General features: G+C 50.0%; 2 protein-coding genes across 4 annotated transcripts in view; both read right to left on the minus strand.

Annotated features, from left to right (window-relative positions):
- The window catches only part of CPNE9 (copine family member 9), a 67,371-nt gene extending 56,316 nt beyond the window's left edge, over positions 1-11,055 (minus strand). Inside the window, exon 1 of the mRNA XM_081902411.1 lies at positions 10,448-11,055. Within this exon, the coding sequence (XP_081758537.1) occupies positions 10,448-10,524 (77 nt within the window). The 5' untranslated portion in view covers positions 10,525-11,055. The remainder of the gene's footprint in view (positions 1-10,447) is intronic.
- Positions 11,056-13,019: 1,964 nt separating this feature from the next.
- Positions 13,020-19,186, minus strand: part of MTMR14 (myotubularin related protein 14) — an 84,534-nt gene continuing 78,367 nt past the window's right edge. For all 3 annotated transcript variants that reach the window (XM_081901975.1, XM_081901974.1, XM_081901976.1), the window contains one exon: positions 13,020-13,561. In XM_081901975.1, coding sequence (XP_081758101.1) covers positions 13,384-13,561 — 178 coding nt within the window. In that variant the 3' untranslated portion in view covers positions 13,020-13,383. The remainder of the gene's footprint in view (positions 13,562-19,186) is intronic.

Raw genomic sequence — 19,186 nt, forward strand, 5'->3', positions numbered from 1 at the left:
GGCCCTCTTAACAACTCTCAGCCTACTTAACAAACTACACTCCCCAGGATTCTTTGCGGGAGGCCATGACTGTTTAAAGGGGCGTGATACTGCTTTAAATGCATCGCGCTTGATTCGTCTTTTTCTCATAGCTAGGCAATAGGTAGCCATCGGGTGAAACTCGGTTGGGGAGGACATCTCTCGCACCCCAGGCAAAGGCCCAGCCTGAACAGGAAGCATTTTTAGCCCTTCCTGGGTAAAGCCAAGAGCCAGGGCTGTGTGAGAGGGACCCTCAAGGGAAGGGTTGAGAAACTTGTGGCCCCTCGCCCTGCAAATGTGGCCGGGCAGCAGCTGTCGTTCACCCCAGCCAGCATGGCCAACCGTCATGGATCATGGGAGTTGTAGTTCATCCCTTGCAGGCTGCACGCAGACCACACCGGGGAGGGGGGGGGACAGACCTCCTACATCTTTAGGGGTTGTATAGAAGAGGGAAACTGATCGCGCTTCATCAAAGAGGTTCAGTGCTGTCGTGTGTGGACTGAACTGGCACAACAGATGATTACTGTATTTTTTTGCTCTGTAAGACTCACTTTTTCCCTCCAAAAAAGGGAGGGGAAATGTCTGTGCGTCTTGTGGTCTGGTGCAAATGCAGGGAGCTATCCCAGAAGCCAGAACAGCAAGAGGGATTGCTGCTTTCACTGTGCAGTGATCCCTCTTGTTGTTCTGGCTTCTGAGATTCAGAATATTCTTTTTCTTGTTTTCCTCCTCCAAAAACTAGGTGCGTCTTGTGGTCTGGTGCGTCTTATAGAGCGAAAAATACGGTAATAAAAAAAATAGTACTGCAGGCAACTATTTATGCACATTCAAGGCACATATGAACATGCACACGACCATCACCATAAATCCAGAAGTCTCTAGCAATTCTTTGCAAGTGCAGTCCTTAGTAGCCTTTGCACTGACCTTTGAGGTCTATGGAGAGTTGGAATTTGAGAAAGGAGTTTGGAGGGTGTTTGGAAGCTTTTTCAATGTTGTTCCCAGTATACGTGATTTCACTTAAATGCACGGAGCTTCAGAATGTAAAGGTAAATTTAAAGGACCCCTGGATGGTTAAGTCCTGTCAAAGGGGGAGTTGCCTATAATTGGCTTTCCAATGCTACGACATCTGTGTAATAACTATCTTTTGTGGGGGTGTCAATGGCCACTGCTAATGATCCAATGATCACAGTCGGTACTTTCCTGCATGTCTTTCCCTCCTGACCTCACTGTTTACAACACCGCACAACACCGTATAATGCTACATGCAGCTGATGAAACAGAGCGCGATCCGTAAAACCTTACGATGCCTCAACAAATTTGTTAATGTGTCACAGCACTCCTTCCTTATCCCTGTAAGAGACTAAAACTTCCGATAACCTAGTATCGTGTCTATTTTGGTCTAAAGAAGCCCTGCACAAAATGAGGGCCTCCTCCATCGAAATAACTGGAGAGTTGCATCCCCTTAAAGGCTCCTCCAGGTTGTCATTCTTCCTTGTTTGCTTGTACAAAACATCCACAGAGGTTAGATCCGGCCTTTACTGAGTATTTGTTCCAATTGGTATGCGGGGAAGTTACATGACGGTGAATATTCATTCTGCATTCATCCGGGGAAATTACACCTCTCTCCTCATTAATTCATTAGTTCGTTCCAACACTTTTCAGCGGACTTCCAGTCACTTTCTAAATGGCAAAAAGTCTGGTTGCTTTAAGTTATTTTCTTGTGCTTGTGTGACAGGGTGCTATAATTCACTTTAGTTGCACAGACCTAAATTTCTCGGTGCGCGCTTGAATCCCGCCTGCAAAAAAGGACTAGCGAGCTTATTGTGGAATAAGCTTTCAGAGGGTTTAAGGAAGTTTGCGCTGCAAAAACTGCTGCGACCCGCCCTGGGACTTTATGGCGAAAGGTGGTTAATAAATCAAAATGATAATAAATAAAGTGATCATAATAATTTGTGACATCAGCCTCTTTGCTGGGTTTTGCTTTCTTGCTGCTCTGCATCTGTGCTGCTGCTGCTGCTTCGTCTTCTACAGCATTCTGCACTTCGGGCCCAAGATACAGAAGATGGGTAGCATGAAGCAAGGCAAGGGGGAATCCCCTGGAGATTGCAAGTATCGCTTCCAATCCGATTACGTGCAGCTCAAGCCTGCTGCGTGGCCACCCTGACTGCCTTCCCTGGCCCCTGTGTGCTCCTTAACAGCAGCCCAGATCAAGTTAATCTACGGGCGCTTTCCCCAAAACAACTTCTGCCTGTAGACACGGGGCTGTCAAAGGAGTTTTGTCTGCTGCTAAACGAAGCAGAAACACAAATTCTCTCATTATGGGCTGCGCCAGGCAGAAATCAGGCTCTTTTCCTTTTTTATATATGTTGCTATTACAGAATCAAATAAGAACCTTTTGATGACAGTACACCTTTCTGCACAGGACAGGTCCAATACCTGAGGCACAGCAGCCGTCGACAAGCCAAGGTTGTCCTCAGCATAGCTGTCCTGCACAGCCACAACGTAACAACAAAACTAGCTCAGCATAGATGGTTTTACCACCCCAAGTCAAATTCTACTGTATAGGAACACACTGAGACACACTGTTGGTCCATATAGCTGAATATTGTCTGATGGGAGGTGTTTCTCTGGGGCTTCAGCCAGGGGTCTCTCTCTCTCTCTTTCTCTGAGTCCTAACTGAGATGCTGTACCGCTGAGCCATGGTCCTAATTGTCGAATTACAGAGTCGTAGAGTTGGAAGGGACCACCAGGGTCATCTAGTCCAACCCCCTGCAATGGAGGAACCTTTGGTTCAACGTGGGACTCGAATCCACAACCCTGAGATTAACAGTCTCATGCTTCTGCCGACTGAGCTATACATCATGTCGTCTGCTTTTCCAGGTCAGCTTTTGTTCAATTCCCCTCATTCCAACCCAGCCAGGACATTTTTCACCCTAACACTTTACGTTCATTAGGACAAAAAAAACAACAGCCCAGTGGCAAAAAACAAAATGAAACAAAAACCAACAGATTTTTGCTCACAGAGGAAGAAGACGGAAAATGGCAAGTGGCTGAAATTCGGAGGCATTGTTTACTACAGTGGTACCTCGGGTTACAGACGCTTCAGGTTACAGACTCTGCTAACCCAGAAATAGTACCTCAGGGTAAGAACTTTACCTCAGGTTGAGAACAGAAATCGTGCGGTGGCAGCGGAAGGCCCCATTAGCTAAAGTGGTACCTCAGGTTAAGAACAAACCTCCAGAATGAATTAAGCTCTTAACCCGGGGTACCTCTGTACTTGCAGGGCCTTACAACAGCCTTTCCTAACCTGCGATCCTCCAAATCTTGTGAGACTCCAGCGCCCATGAATCTCAACCTGCATAGCCATTGGTCAGGGATGATGACTGAGGATGATGCAGTCCAACAACAGCTGGAGGGCAAGTTAGGGAAGCTTGTCGTAGAAGGACTACGTGATAGGTTTCTACTTGGCGACTAACAACTGGATAGCTCAGTTGGTTAGAGCACGGTGCTGATAACACCAAGGTCACAGGTTTGATCCCCATATGGGGCAGCGGTATATTCCTGCATTGCAGGAATATAGATCAGAACTAGATCAGTGTTCCCCAAACTTAGGCCTCCAGGTGGTTTTGGACTGCAACTCCCAACCTCCCTAGCTAGCAGGACCAGTGGTCAGGGCTGATGGGAACTGTAGTCCAAAAACAGTTGGAGACCAAAGTTTGGGAAACACTGGACTAGATGATCCTCCCTTCCTAGTCTACAATTCTGTGTGCCCTACTTTACAGGGGCCAGCCCTCGATTTGAAAGAATCCTCTGTTTCAAGAGCTATCCAGAGCTATTACAAGCAAAAAAAACCAACCCCTTGTTTTGATGAATTGGAAGAGCCACAAAAAGATTCCATTAAGCACATGGACTGATAATATGGACAGATTAGCTACATACGAACGAATTGCATGTTGACGCAAAATAAGAATGGATAAATATGAAGATGTCTGGAAGGAATATTTAAGCGATAAGTGGTGGGAAGTAGAGGGAGGAGAAAGAGGTGGGAAAATATTGTTAAAAAAGGTGTAGTCATAGGTATATCCAAATCTGAATCGTCAAATTGTGTCATTACTGTTATTATGGTTTTTGTTGTATGTGTCTTTTGCGGTTGATGTTTGTATCGAAAAATTGATTTAATATATATATTTTTTAAAGAGCTATCCAGTCCAGATATCTTTCATTCTTTCTTTTAAAGAGAACGATCCATAGAAGGGGGAGCAGGGGTTGGGGGTTTGAAGCTGACCGTTTGAAGCACCTGGCAGCAGACAAGTCGCCCTGCCAGCTTCTGCGAGATGTATCGTACTCCCAATTTGAATTATACTCATTATTTCTGAATTTGCAACTGCGGGTAAAGTTACCAGCCGCATTTTATGCAGGTCTGTGTCCAATTCTGCGCTCTTCTTTTTGGTGCCGTTTAAGCGGCTGCCTCCGTCTACCTCTGTGTCAATTCTGCAAAGGAAAGAGCCCCTAAATGGTTGCAATTAATAGTGTGTCTAACTCAATAGTTTAATAACCGACAAGTAGGCAGGAGGAGAGAACTGCAACATAAAACCAAACTATAAATTTTTAATTTTTAATTTTAATTTTGAATAAACCTTTTATTGCCTCCTTGGCATCGTAACGGGCTGGCTTCCCCTTCTTTTAACACAGTTCTCTGTATCCTGTGTATGCTCCTATGATGCGCAGTTGCAAATTCTGCTTTGGTTGTAAAGGAGGGACCATAGCTCTCAGTGGCAGAGCGCATGTGTTTTACATAACGCGTCTGCTTTGCGCTCTGAATTTTTAAAGTTCTCATCATTTGCTACTTAGTGTATGTTGTCTTCAGCTTCCTTTCATTGTACAATTGTTTTGGAACTGCTTTGAAATTTTGTACTTTTTGCTGATCTTGTCATTTTAAAAAAAAAATTCATTTGAACCCTATATGCGATCCATTGGATGCCTACTAAAAATTGAGATCAATAAAATAAATAAATTCAAGGGTTCCATGCAGAAGGTCCCAGGCAGTAACGTCGTGAAACATTTCTAGGGGTAGGAACTCATATTAATTGCCAAACCCACAAGAAATATCCGACAATGCAGGTAAGCTGCACAACAAACAACAACAGTACATGACTCAGGAATGCCACCAAAGAAAAGGAAACAAGTTTCCATCTTCTTCTGGATTACTTTTCTCAATATCTGTCAAACCAAACAACCTACCAACTTGAAAGCCTTGTTATCACCTCATGCACTTTCCAGAGCAGAAGGCCATCAATTACCCTGGCGCCCCAGCACAAGAGGCAATTGCTCCTGCCTTGAAAAAATTCCCAGAGCCCCACTGTCTTGCAACCCCCCTCACCCCACTGGTCTTCCTAGCTACAGGCCCTGGCATCCTTAGTCAGTGTGGCGTAGTGCTTTAGAGTATTGCACATGGGCCTGGAAGACCTGGGTTCAAATCCTCACTCATTCATGCAGCTCACTGGGTGACTTTGGGTCAGGAAGACTTTCTCAGCCTGATGATACTTTAGCCCAGGCATAGGCAAACTCCAGCTCTCCAGATGTTTGGGACTACAATTCCCATCATCACTAGCTAACAGGACCAGTGGTCAGGGATGATGGGAATTGTAGTCCCAAACATCTGGAGGGCTGGAGTTTGCCTATGCCTGGTTTAGCCAGTCTGATGTATATTCTTTAATCTTTTCAATTTTTCTCATTTTTGGCTCTCCTTCTGAAAAATCTCACAAATCATTATAGGTACCCCAGTTATCACTCATATTAATTCCGCCTCCCCTTGTATCGATTGGGGATAAAATGGGGAGCAGTAGAACCAGGCACACCAGATTGAGCTTCATGGAGGAATGGCAGGATCTCAATGTTAAAAATAAATAAATACCAGGCAACAGCAGGTAATAGGCAGGATCCCTCTCTTCAGAAGGGTCTGGAAATGTGCTGGCAGGATTTGAACCCAGACCTCACAGGTCCTAACCTGAAAAGCACAATAGCTCATGTATAAGCTTCAGCTGGGATGGCTCAGTCGGTGGAGCACGAGGCTCTAAATCTCAGGGTCCTGGGTTCAAGTCCCAAAATATTCCTGCATTACAGGGGATTGATGCCCCTCGGGGTCCCTTCTAACTCTATGGTTCTAAGTCTTCACAAAATGAAACAAATAAACCCACAGAAGCCAGATTAGAGCTGCAGCTCAGTGGAAGAGAATCAGTTTTGCATGCAGGAAAAAAGTGCCCAGTTCCATCCCATTCCTCCTTCTTGAAACGATGGAGGAGCTACTGCCTGCCAGTGTAGAGGATACTGAGCTGGGTGGTGGATAATCATCATCATCATCATCATCATTTATTATTTGTACCCCGCCCATCTGGCTGGGCCTCCCCAGCCGCTCTGGCCAGCTTCCAACAAATATTAAAAATACATTAAAATGTCACACATTAAAAACTTCCCTGAACAGGGCTGCCCTCAGATGTCTTCTAAATGTCAGGTAGTTGTTTATCTCTTTGACATCTGGTCGGAGGGCGTTCCACAGAGCGGGCGCCACTACCAAGAAGGCCCTCTGCCTGGTTCCCTGTAGCTTTGCTTCTCACAGTGAGGGAACCACCAGAAGGCCCTCGGCGCTGGACCTCAGTGTCTGGGCAGAACGATGGAGGTGGAGACGCTCCTTCAGGTATACTGGACCGAGGCCGTTTAGGGCTTTACAGGTCAGCACCAACACTTTGAATTGTGCTTGGAAATATACTGGATCACACGGTGTAGAGCAGCTTCCTGCCTTCCTGTGTAGTTTGACCACTCTGTGAGACCTGGACCAACGGGCATTCTGCCATGGTCCACACCTACCCACAACTCCTACAGTCAGGACCAAATAACTCCATCCTGTGCAGGAAGTCCTAAGGGGAGAGAATTTGGTGACAGCCACAGACAGGGGTTTCGCCTTGGACATGGGGGGGTCCATCTACACCCCTGTTGCTACTGACCACGACAGAAAAACATATGATAGGTAGAAGGAGATGGAGGAGAAGAAGAAGAAGAAGAGTTTGAATTTGATATCCTGCTTTATCACTACCCGAAGGAGTCTCAAAGCAGCTAACATTCTCCTTTCCCTTCCTCCCCCACAGTAAACACTCTGTGAGGTGAGTGGGGCTGAGAGACTTCAGAGAAGTGTGACTGGCCCAAGGTCACCCAGCAGCTGCATGTGGAGGAGCAGGGAATCAAACTCAGTTCCCCAGATTACGCGTCCACTGCTCTTAGCCACTACACCACACTGGCTCTTGTGAGCAGACTTTTTCATTAACTGCTTCCCAGGACTGAAGCAAAAGTCCAGGCTCAGCTGGGTAGAATGTGGTGCTGATTGTGGCACAGCACACCTGAAGCTTAACAAATCAATAACTAGGAAGATGCACGTTGACCCAAAACTGGTGAAATCTGAAAGGGGCAGTGGGGGGAGGGAAGCAGGAAGGTGCATGCAAACTCCCAAGCGTCACAAACGAGCCATGAAGGAAAACATATTTTGAGGGCAAAAAAATCAGATTAGTCTTGGGGAACTGTGGCCCTCCAGGAGTTGTTGAGATTCGACTTGCAGCAAAGCCAACGGGCAGGGAAGGATGAGTGTTGTCGTCCATCAACTTTTGGAGACCACATCATCCACAGTCCTGTAGTTACAGGTAGCAAGACTGGGCCAAGGAACAGATCATTTAAAGACATTTCCCCCCGGTGGACTAGGTCTTTCTGGTTTTGTGTTAAAGGAGCCTGGCTAGATGGGTCAAAAAGACTGTAAAGTCCTGCATTCTGCGACCACCTGGATGCCAGCAGGGCACGAAGGCGAGAACCCATATCTGTACTTCGTCTCCAGCCTCTGGGGCTCAGCAGCCTGTTGTTGTTTAGTCGTTTAGTCGTGACCCCCTGGACCAGAGCGCGCCAGGCACTCCTGTCTTCCACTGCCTCCCGCAGTTTGGTCAAACTCATGCTGGTAGCTTCAAGAACACTGCCCAACCATCTCGTCCTCTGTCGTCCCCTTCTCCTTGTGCCCTCCATCTTTCCCAGCATCAGGGTCTTTTTCAAGGAGTCTTCTCTTCTCATGAGGTGGCCAAAGTATTGGAGCCTCAGCTTCAGGATCCGTCCTTCCAGTGAGCACTCAGGGCTGATTTCCTTCAGAACGGATAGGTTTGATCTTCTTGCAGTCCATGGGACTCTCAAGAGTCTCCTCCAGCACCATAATTCAAAAGCATCAATTATTCGGCAATCGGCCTTCTTTATGGTCCAGCTCTCACTTCCATACATCACTACTGGGCTCAGCAGCCTACTGCTGCTGAATGTGGAGGCTCCATTCCACCATCGCGGCTAGGATTTCGGAGGAGCTACCCTCCTTGGCACGGCCCCCTCGGCTTCATGCCTTGGCCCCCGAGCAGACTTGGCGTCTTTCTCAGCAACACAGCCCAGCGTCTCGCTGCAGAGAGAGACATCCCTTCTGTTCACCGTGGGACATAGATTTCTGCTCTTCTCCAAGTGAAGTGGGTGATGCTTATCGCCTGTGGTAACCACTCTCCTCTGCCTGACAGGAGGAAGGCTTATTTTCTCTGTCCATTCAGGTCTATTTTTAAACACAGCCTCCAGGGGCTTGGATTGATTGGCTTACAGGCATTGCTGCGGTGCGCAGGCCTTCTCCCTGCAGCCCAGGTTCCCCTCCACCCTTCTAGCTACCCTCGCACCCATCCTCCCAATACTCTGCCCACAGGAAAGGGAGGGAGGAGGAACTGTGTTTCCCAGACACCTTATCTGCATACACTCCATAGGTCTAAAATACAGCACTGTATTTATTACACAGGTTTCAAAATTCTGCAGCCAGAAGCAAAACTTGCATTCCGATCATCAGAATAAATCGGGCAAGTTTACCCAAAACAAGCACCATTAATAAGTAGGCTTGAATCTCTCTGAAAATGTTTTCGGCCCAGATTTATGGTTTGGAGTTTCTGTGTTGGGTATCAAAATAAGGGTAAGGGAAACAGAAATTTAAAATGAAGGGAGAAAAGAGAATTAGATATTTAAGAGCAGAGTGCCAGGGGTGAACTCCACTCTTATCTTCTTAACCAGTAGAGCTTTAAGGAGGAACAAACTCTTATCTCCAGACCATCAGAAGCCCCACTTCGTATCTCTCTATGTTCTCGGCTTGCAGGAGCAACCAGCAACAGCTTTGCGCATCTTTCACAAGGACTAGAAACCTGCTTCTTTTGCTAAGACGATGTTAGGATTCTGCCCAAAGTACTAGATTTTGTGTTGCGACCAAATCCAGAGTTTTGCTGTGAGGATGAGTTTTGAGGAACCTGTACGTGGTAATATCAAGCTAAGCTTAACCAGAAACAAACTAGCCAGGGGGGAAAAATAAGGTGATTAAGAAGTCCTAAAAGGTGAGTAATTGTCCAGTAATGAACACCCTCCCTTTCCAGGTATTTTGTTAGGGCAAGCAGCTGGGCGCAATAGAAACTCCAGGCATCTTCCAAACCTGTGATTCAAGCACACTGCACTTACACAATGACACCAGTGCCAAGCAGGTCTATGCACATTTAGATGCCGATTCAACTTATATGGAGATTGGGTCCATTCAAGCACCAACACGAAACATGAACGATATTGCAAAGGAAGGAGGAAGAACATCATGTTTGAAAAGCACACTCTAAGGGTGATCCAAACACACGCCGGCTGCTGACATGCTCAATGTACCAAATGCATATGGGCACCTCCACGCTCACTGCAATATGTGAATGGAACAGGATTGCTGACCTGAAAGAGCACATACAGCAGGGGGAAAATCTGTGAGGGCTGCAAACAGAGAGAACCACACATGCTGAGCCTAAGCGTTGCATGCACACACGCACATACACATACACACAGGTAAATGACATGTGTAACACTTGACTACGGCATGCACCTACATATATACACACAAACAAATTCATGCGCCCTCGCTGTGCCTAGGGTGGCACGCACAAAACTGTACACACACCCACACCTCTTGGAGGCACCAATTCACTGGGCTGGTGAGATGTACAAATTGTATAGCAACATGACTTGCACGCTAGGCTCCTAGTTACCCCCCACCCCCCTCACACACTGTTGGACAATCGTGATGCACTTTTTTTTTGCACAAGCGTGCGCCCACCCCGGGCGCTTCCCGGGCACTGTTTACATCGGGACAAATCCACGCGCATCCTGCAGGGCTCGCAAGCGGGGAGGCGTTTCTCTCTCCGTCAGGTTTCCCTCCCCGAAGTACTGTAAGCCCTGAGACGAGAAGGGATGCACCCGCTCCACGCGCGGGGTGTAATAACGGGGCGCGAAGAGCGGATTTTCGGGGGCGCTTCCTCCTTCCTTGCCTCCCTCCCTGCCCGCCTTCCCCGCCGCCCACTCCTCTCACCTGCAGGAGACGGTGAGCTCCACCTTGGTGGCCGGCACCCTGGAGGGCGCGGACTCCAGATCTCCGGGAGACGCCATCCCCGCCGGGCTCCAGTCGCGCTAGGGGCGAAGCGGGGCGCGCTCCATGGGGCGGGCAGCCGGAAGCACCGGAGCGCAGGAGGCTCCTTCGATCGCCGCTCTGGCTCGCTCCGTCTAGCCGCGTCCGCTCCCGCTCCAGGTGGCAGCACGTGTGTATGTTGGGGGGTGGGGTGGGGAGGGACCGCTGTAGGGCAGGGCGGGCTCCCCACTCTCCCGCCCTTCCTGCTTCCCGCCTTTGCCCGCCCCCAGGGGGCGCCCTTCGCGCTCAGGCGCCGGCGCCCGTCGGAGAGGCGCGGGGAGCTGTCCGAGGTGCTGAAATCCAACCCGACCGCGGCTGCCTTTACGAAGGCGCGCAGGGCTGTCCAAGGCGATCCTCGCTTCCTTGTCGGCTTTTCAGCAGGTCGCCCCTCGCACCCTCCCTCGGCGCCCTTTTTCTTGCGGCTCCGCCCTAGATGGGAGCCAGAGAGGAGATGGGACCGGGACAGATCTCTCTGGATCTCTCTCCCGGCTCTCAGTAAAGCGGGCCAGTTTGAAAGCTCCGCCGCTGTTCCGATGCGTGGGTTGGGCTATTTATAGACCGGGAGAGGAAGGCGGAGGAGCGGCGCGGCGCGACCCCGGGTCCTGCCTTGAAGCGCTCGCCCAGCGCCGCGAGGGGGTGGCGGGGATTGGGGCACCATCAGGCGTGATCTCCGCAAAAAAAAAAAAAGTTAAAATAAAAATACGAGAACGATTTTATAAGGGGAAGTTGAAACTTGTTCGCCTCTGCGACCAAGCTGGAGAGAGGTTGCGCAGCTCCAAGCTAATCGGAGTGAGTTGATGTTTTTTTTTCCCTAGGCGGAGCAGAGGCGCCTTTTCGCGGAACCGGTCTGGCAACGGGGTGCAAAACATCGCATTTCCCCATTCTGGTTTACTCAGGAGCCAAGTTTCACTGAGTTCAGAGGGGTTAATTTCCAGGATGTACAAAATGATTGAAATCCGAAGCCTGATACGCCCATGATCCAGAGTTTGTTTGAAGGGTTTTTTGGGGGGCGGGGGCGCTACAGTGCTCAAAAGTGTTAATACGTCCCCTAGCTTCTTTATTGCAAGTTTCAAGAGGGAGCCCCAGCCAAACATAAGAAAGGCAACATTATATCCATTTCTTTTATCCACCCTTTTCTGAAGCTTTCATAGATTGCTGGGAGAGGCAGGCAGTCCTACCAAGTTGATTTCTCCTTCTTTTGAGTACTTCCACCCTCACCCATAGGACAGAAAGGAGCTCAGCCAGTCATGCTTACAAGTAGATTACAGGGGAAAGCAGCGTTGTTTTGGAAGTATTCTCTCTCTCTCTCTCTCTCTCTCCGCCCCCCCCCCAAAAAAACACACAGTTTGCCATTTTGGCCCATCCAACCCTATCACAAGTTTTGGGGAAACTGTATCAGCAACAGTAAGAGGAGAAAGAGGACTGAAAGAGATAGAGAACAGGTGCAAGTGCATTGATGAGCCCTGGGCTGATGGTTTGATGCAGCATAAAGAAGATTCCTAAGAAGAGTGGAAGGAAAACATTGGTATGCTTTAGTGGAGAAACAGCCAATATCCTGCACCACCCATGCCTACTCAAAGACACCCATAGATCACCCAGTCCAGGGGTGGGCAATTTGCAGAATGCAACCTCCAATGTAACCCACCCAGCAGCCTTTGGGATTTCCCCAGAGTTGTGTCTTAGCTCCTCAATGCTTTTGATAAGAGAGGGGTGGGTTCCTGGGACTATAATGACAGCTCCTTGTATCCTGGATGGAGAGGTGTGCAGGTATGTGCTTGTTGCAGTACAAATCACCCATCCCTCGCGAGTTGTACCTTCAGGGCTTTGGCTCCACCCATTTGCTGGCGCACAGCACTCGGAAGCAAAGGCAAAGCCTAGTGGGTCCCCAATGCCTAAAGTGGAGTCCATGGCTGCCCTTGCCTGCACTTCTAAAGCAGAGTAAGACTGAAGAGAGAACTTGCTTCCTGACAATCTGATTTCGTTTAAATAAAGGAGCATTGTTGGGAAGTTTGCCTGGGGATTGTCTGCTGAGACACCTCAAGAGCCAGCTAGACTGAGCTGGCATGGAGCTCCTTCAGATGACAGACGAGCCAGTGTCCAGCAAAAATATGAAAAGGTACGGAATTATGCAAACAGGAAGGATGCAGAAGCTCGATTCAGATCGATGGAGGACAAGAACCTTAATGTTAAGCTCACAGCCCAACGAGGGCTGCGGGAGTTTTGCCCAAGATCTGATGGAGCTGAGTGGGATGTATAGATTCAACCTCCCTTAAAGGCTCCTCCCACTTTGGGAACCAGACCTCTATGTAAAAGAAAAGGTGGGGGACCCAGTAGCCTTCCAGATGTGGTTGGACTCCTCCTCCCCAGCTCTAGATTGCCTGGGGTGGCGAAAGGTACAAGCCCCCCCCAATCTAAAGGCTTTGTGCAGAACTCACAGCCAAACACAAAGAAAAACCAAAGACAGAACCAGAAGACGGGGTGTTTGACACATTTTACTGTGGTGATTTGTCAGAGCTAGCCAAATCCTGTATGAGTTGGGGTGGGGTGGGGGTGGAGAACCATTCCCCCAGCTCATCATTCTAGTGGAAACCAGCCCAGCCCAAGGCAGCTGAAAGCTGTGACCAGTCAGTCAGTCAGTCAGTCAGTGATGGACCCAGAAGGGCTGGCAGTCAGGTAGCGTACAGAGGAGAGCGTAGCCTGATGCTCTGGCCCAAGCCAGAAGCTGGCCACTGGGCTCTCATGGCTTATGAGGTTCCTTCACCTTCCGGACTAGAAAGCAACCCAGACAGGGCAGCGTTGCTGTTCTTGTTGGTAGTGGTGGGTGGTGGTGGGAGGGGGTCTCAAAGAACGCTGCTTCCTCTTAGTCCAACGCCACGGGCAAACTGCTCCAGAAGGCCACCGATGGCTCCCGATGGGCTGGGCATCACAGGCTTCAGACCCACCGTGCTGTTGTATGCTGCCAGAAACGCCGAGCGCACGTCCTCCAGCCGGGTCTCCCTCTCCGTCAGCGTCACCAGGCTGTAAGGACAAGGAAGGAAACGGCAATTTTGGGAACTGTTCAAAGGGCTCCCCTTAAAATCCCATTGGCTAGCATCCATCTCTCATGGATGCTTTAGGGGAGATTCCTGCACTGAAGGCTGGCTGTCCTGTGGGGTCCCTTCCATTTCTACGACTCTATGAAATCCGTATCCTCTGCAGAACTGTGTCAGTGTCCTATATTGCAGACGGGTGGGGGGAGTTGCTTGCCCAGGTCACAGCAGAAGCCAGATTTGAAACTTGCGAGAACCAGCTAGGATTTGGTCCCAAGGAGATATTCTTGCAAGGCAGAGAGGAATGCTAAACAACCTTTTCCATCATCCCCTGAAATGCCATTCTTTTTCTTTGGCAATATAGGAAGCTGCCGTAAAACAAGAGCTGGACCACTTGTCCGCCTAGCTCACTATCGTCTGCACTCCATAGCAGTGGCTCTCCAGGATTTCAGACGGGGAACCTCTTCCTAGCCCTACCTAGAGACTGCAGGGAGTGATCCCGGGACCTTCTGCATGCAAAACAGATGTCCTACTGCTGATCTATAGGTCTTCCTCCATGGGGGAAGTTCACAAGTTCTAAACTTCATACTTCACAGCTTGGCCTTTTGGACACCAGCTCTCTCAAGATGCCGGTGAAATGCGCGACTTCATTTCGCACAGCTCGGAGAGTGATTGACATTTCAAAGCCAGCTGGCTTCCCTTTCCTCTGGTGGCACGGAGGGGGGGAAGGAAAACAGACGCCCACTGGCTCCGACGAAGAAAGCTTCTGCACCTTTTCGCCGCCTGCATCTCGCCATGCGAGCGAGGAGACTGTGACCGAAGCACGAGTCCCGGAACCCGGTCGGCTGCGGCAGAAAGCTGCTCAGGGCCTTCCAAATCAGAGGCAAACACTCCCCCCGGTCCCTGACAGGGCTTCGGAACAGAACAGAAGCAGCGTCTGCTCAAGGCAGCTGATTCTGGGGCTGCCTGAACTCTGGCACTCCGCGCCGGTTTGGGGAAGGGGCAAAGCTCAGCAGGAGAGCCCCTGATCTGCGTGCAGAAGAATTCAAGTTAAATCCCCAGCATCTCCAGGTTAGACTGGCAGAGAGCCCTGCCTGTAGCCCTGGAGAGGTGCTGCCAGTCCGTGTCAGCAATACTGAGCTGCGTCTGATTGCGTAAGGCAGCTTCCTATGCACCGAAGAATTTCTGGGCTTGGCTGGAGAGTGAGGAGAAGGCAAAAGGAGAGGCAACGAGGGGAAACTGGCCACACGGTTATAATTAGGACCCAGAATTTTTGTGTTTGTTTGTGTGGGTAGGTGGGTGGGGAGAATCACAGCCATGGGAGAGGCTCAGGAAGCCATGAAGGCCAAACTCTTTGGAATCTCAGAACCCACACCTCCATCTCCACCGCCCATAGGGCCAGATCATTATTCCTCCGAAAAGAATTTCTATCCTCCGCTCCTCTCCCCTCTCGGCTTGCTGCACCAGCCCCAATTAGAGCGCCCGCCCCACTTGCAGTCTCCTGCTGCTGCGCTGAGGAGGAACCTCAAAGCCAACATTCGAGCAAAGAAAAAGGCCATGATCTCCACCTTCTCTCCTTGAACTTTATAATCTACGCTTCCCTCCCCATCCCTAAAGCCCACAGCAGGGAGGAGAGAGAGAGAGAGAGAGAGAGAGAGAGAGAGAGAGAGAGAGAGAGAGAGAGAAGGAACTGTGTGCTGCATTCTGCCAGCCGTTCCTCAAAGTGCTTTTGGGATAAAGCCTTCTGGCCAAGAGCTTCTGTATTAGTAACGCTCCTCCGGCTCCATTACCCCCACGCTTGCTGGCCTCCTCGTCCACTTCTCCTCCTCCAACTCCCCCCTCCTCCCTCCAGAGGGTCCAAGTTGAGAGTGTAATCTCCAGAGATGGAGAGAAAAGGAGCTGGGGGAGAGTAGAAAGCAAGAGCTTCTGGCTGTGGCTGCAAGCAGGAAGCTATTCTCTCCACCCCCCCATCACTGCCACTCCCCACCCTCCCGTTCCGTGAAAAAGAGGTGCAAGAGAGCGATGCATCCTGTAGAGTAGGGCAAGGCGTCCCCCTGTGACCAGCCTCCACTCCATCTGATCTATGGTACGGTGGGGAGGAAGCCAGGGTGGCGGGGGGTGTGGGGGGGAGAGAGAGAGAGAGAGAGAGAGAGAGAGAGAGAGAGAGAGAGAGAAGCAAACAAGACATTCCAGATGAGAGCTGCGCAAAGGGAGATTACTGTTCAAAGGCATCTGTTCAGAGCTGTCTTAAGAAAAACAATCTTTGTCGTCGTGCATACATGCATCTCTCTCTCTCTCTCTCTCTCACCATTTTCTCTCAAAGAGAATAAGACATCCCTTTAAAAAAGGTCATCCCAAGGGCACGGCACAAACCTGCCCATCAAGCATTCCCTTTCATCTCCCCAGTGTTTTCACCGGCTTAGGAACTGGCACCGCCAATTTGAATGGAAAGCAGGAGAAAGCCACCCACTGCCACCAGCTTCGAGTCCGGAAAGAGCAGCGAGGGGACATGGCGGAAAGGCTTGGATTAGAAAAAATAATAATAATACGAAAAACACAAGAGCCCAGGGAGTGAGGCAGCCGGTCTATTCAGCCCGCCTGGCTCGCAGAGTGAACTGTTTGGGAGAGAGTGGCAGAAAGGGGAAAGGGCCTTTCAGACGGCCCCACGACTCCATGTCGGCCTATGGAACTCCATGTCACAGGACTAGTCAAAGAAGGGAATGCACATTTGAAGATGAAACTGCACAAAAGCAGATAAATGTTGCTGTTTCGCCTGAATAGGGGCGAGAGACTCAGAAACCGAAGCAAGGAAGCACAAGTTTGTTGAGTCTTCCTCCAAATGCTTTTTAAAGGTCCAGGACTAAGCGGCATTGGGAAGTTCGCAAAGAAAACTTCCGCACCAGTCCCAAAGGGGCTGGTGGATCGCAGGATCTGAATCAGAGAGCTACAGCAAAAGCTTTGATCCTATCTGTATTTCCTCTGGGAGTAAGCCCTGTTGAACAGTGGAATTCGACACAGCGCGAAGGAGATTGTTCCACCAGTGCAAGCATTTATGCTTGTCTGCTGGAATGACCCCTCTCTGTCTTTCCTTCCCTGACATGCTATTCTGGGAGTCCTCCCGACCCTCCGTATCCGGGGGAGGAGAGGAGAGGAAATTGCACCATTGCACCAGCAGAGGAGTCTTGGGCTCAGCTTCTTCTGCTAATGGAACCAAGCCACTGAATCTGGCCCCAAGGCTATCTTTCTGGCTAAGAAGCCCCACTGAATTCCATGGGACTTATTCCCAGGTTAAGTGGGCCCAGGGCTGTGTACCCTAGATTCTGAAGAAGCATGTGTAGGAATGGGCTGCAGGGGTTTGTCCTTGGCTTCCCTTGAGACATCAGGCTTCCTCCTCTTCACACCCAGGGATGCTCCTGCCCCTATCCAGCGGTTCAACCTGGCAGGCTCCCGACAGAACCCGAACCCAGGATCAGACGTAGATTTGGTCTGATCCAGGAAGCCTCGTCGGATTCACCGCCAAATGTGGACCCCCCAAGAATCTCAGAGTAATGATTATTTAAATGGGTGTGGACTACAATGCCCATCGTCCTTCGCCTGAAGCTGATGAGAGGTGGAGCCTGCAGGTTCCTCACCTCCTGCTTAGGGTATGGATCCCACATGGGCTCATGGCCTTCAAGCTATGCACCCCACTCTACCATCTCCCCTCCCAATACAAAATGGCAGAGTTTGCATGTTGCAGCAGGGCTCCCCCAGGACAACTGCAACATAGAACAACTGCAGGGAGAGAAGGAACTTGCGCTCTTCTCCCCACCACCTTATTATAACCCACCTAATTCCAAGCTCTAAAAACCTACACACACATGGCTCGGTGAGGAAGGAGAGATCCCTGCTTATTTGCCCCACTACAAATAAGCTAGTGGCTCTCCCCCAAGAAACTCCCAAGGCACAAACAGCACTATCAGGAGATTACACAAGACTTTGGCATAAGCCCTGGCTTTGGCCACATGCTGCTTCCTCGGTGAAATTACCCGTTTAGTGACACTGCAGCTCTCCAAATTGGATGGGGAGGGCAGGGGAGAAAAGTCTGTAGCAAAAGCAGCTCCTTGCTAGGTATTTGGAAACAAGCCCACAGGGCTGGCAGAGAGGGTCGGCTTTTAGAATCCCCCCATTTCCTTGTATGAGAAACTGGCTTGCAGGAGTTGTAAGCTAGCTTCACTTACTCTGGTTCTTCCTTCTGCTGCAGGAAATCATTAAGGTCATTCGTAATATCTCCCAGATTTAAGCTAAGGGCTGCCATGAAAATGCATTTCCTGGAACTCAAAGCATCTATTGAAGATGGGTTGCAGGAGGCTTGAAAGAAAACCATACACATATCTAGCTTTGTGCTCGGTGTTTCTTAGTTTCCGGCTTCCTTGATCTGCACCTGGTGCTGTGTAGGTGCATGTACATAGATACCCCTTCTCACCAACAAGGGAGCCAGTGTGGCATAGTGGGTAGTGTGTCCGACTAGCACCTGGGAGACCAGGGTTCAAATCCCCACTCTGCCATGAAGCTCAGTGGGTGGCCTCCGAGGCCAGTCGCTGCCTCTCAGCCTAATCTACCTCACAGGGTTGTTGTGGGGGATTAGATGAGGAGGGGGAGAACCACGTGTGCCACCTCCAGCTCCTTGGAGAGAAAGGAGGGTTATAAATGCAACAATAAAGGTAGAGGGACCCCTGACCATCACGTGGCCAGCATGACTAAGCCGCTTCTGGCGAACCAGAGCAGCGCACAGAAATGCCGTTTACCTTCCCGCTGGAGTGGTACCTATTTATCTACTTGCACTTTGACGTGCTTTCGAACTGCTAGGTGGGCAGGAGCTGGGACTGAGCAATGAGAGCTCACCCCATCGCGGGGATTTGAACCGCCGACCTTCTGATCGGCAAGCCCTAGGCTCTGTGGTTTAACCCACAGCGCCACCTGCGTCCCTTAATGCAAAAAATAAATAACATCAAAAATAAAAACACACTCTGCATTTGACTGTGGCCACCATGAGCAAAACGCATGTGCATGATTCTTCCCACCCATCCCAATTCTAGGAGAAGTCAAAGGGCTGCAGTGTGTCTGAAGCTGCAGAGCAGGGGTGACTAACCTATGGGCTCAAGGCAGTGTTGAACTCCATCTCCCATCAGCCCCAGCCTGCATGCCCAACAGGCAGGGATGATGGGAGCTGTAGTTCAGCCACATCTGGTGAGCCACAGGTTAGCCACGCCTACTTATAGGAGAGTCTCTCTCCCCCCCCCCAACTCCTTTTAAAGGCAGGATTCTCAATGGACAAAACCACACCGACCTCATTACAGACTGGCCTACATAATTCCAATTACGGGTCAGCCGGAGAAAGAGGCCTGGATTAAGTGCGTAGGAAATCTGTCTCCCCCGCCGCCCCCATGCGACTTTTTCCAGAGATACAGCTCCGGCTCCTTTAAAAATTCCTTGCCACTCGGAACGCAGCAGCTGTGCTTCCTTCGTTGCAAGGCCCAGGCTGTGGCCATTTGCCCAGCTGTAGGAGAATTCAGATCCTGGCAGCCTGAAAAGCTACCAAAGACATGGAAGTGGGGGGAGGCTGGGAAGGGGG

Source organism: Podarcis melisellensis, assembly GCF_964234715.1.
Source record: "Podarcis melisellensis genome assembly, chromosome: 2".
Classification (NCBI taxonomy): domain Eukaryota; kingdom Metazoa; phylum Chordata; class Lepidosauria; order Squamata; family Lacertidae; genus Podarcis; species Podarcis melisellensis.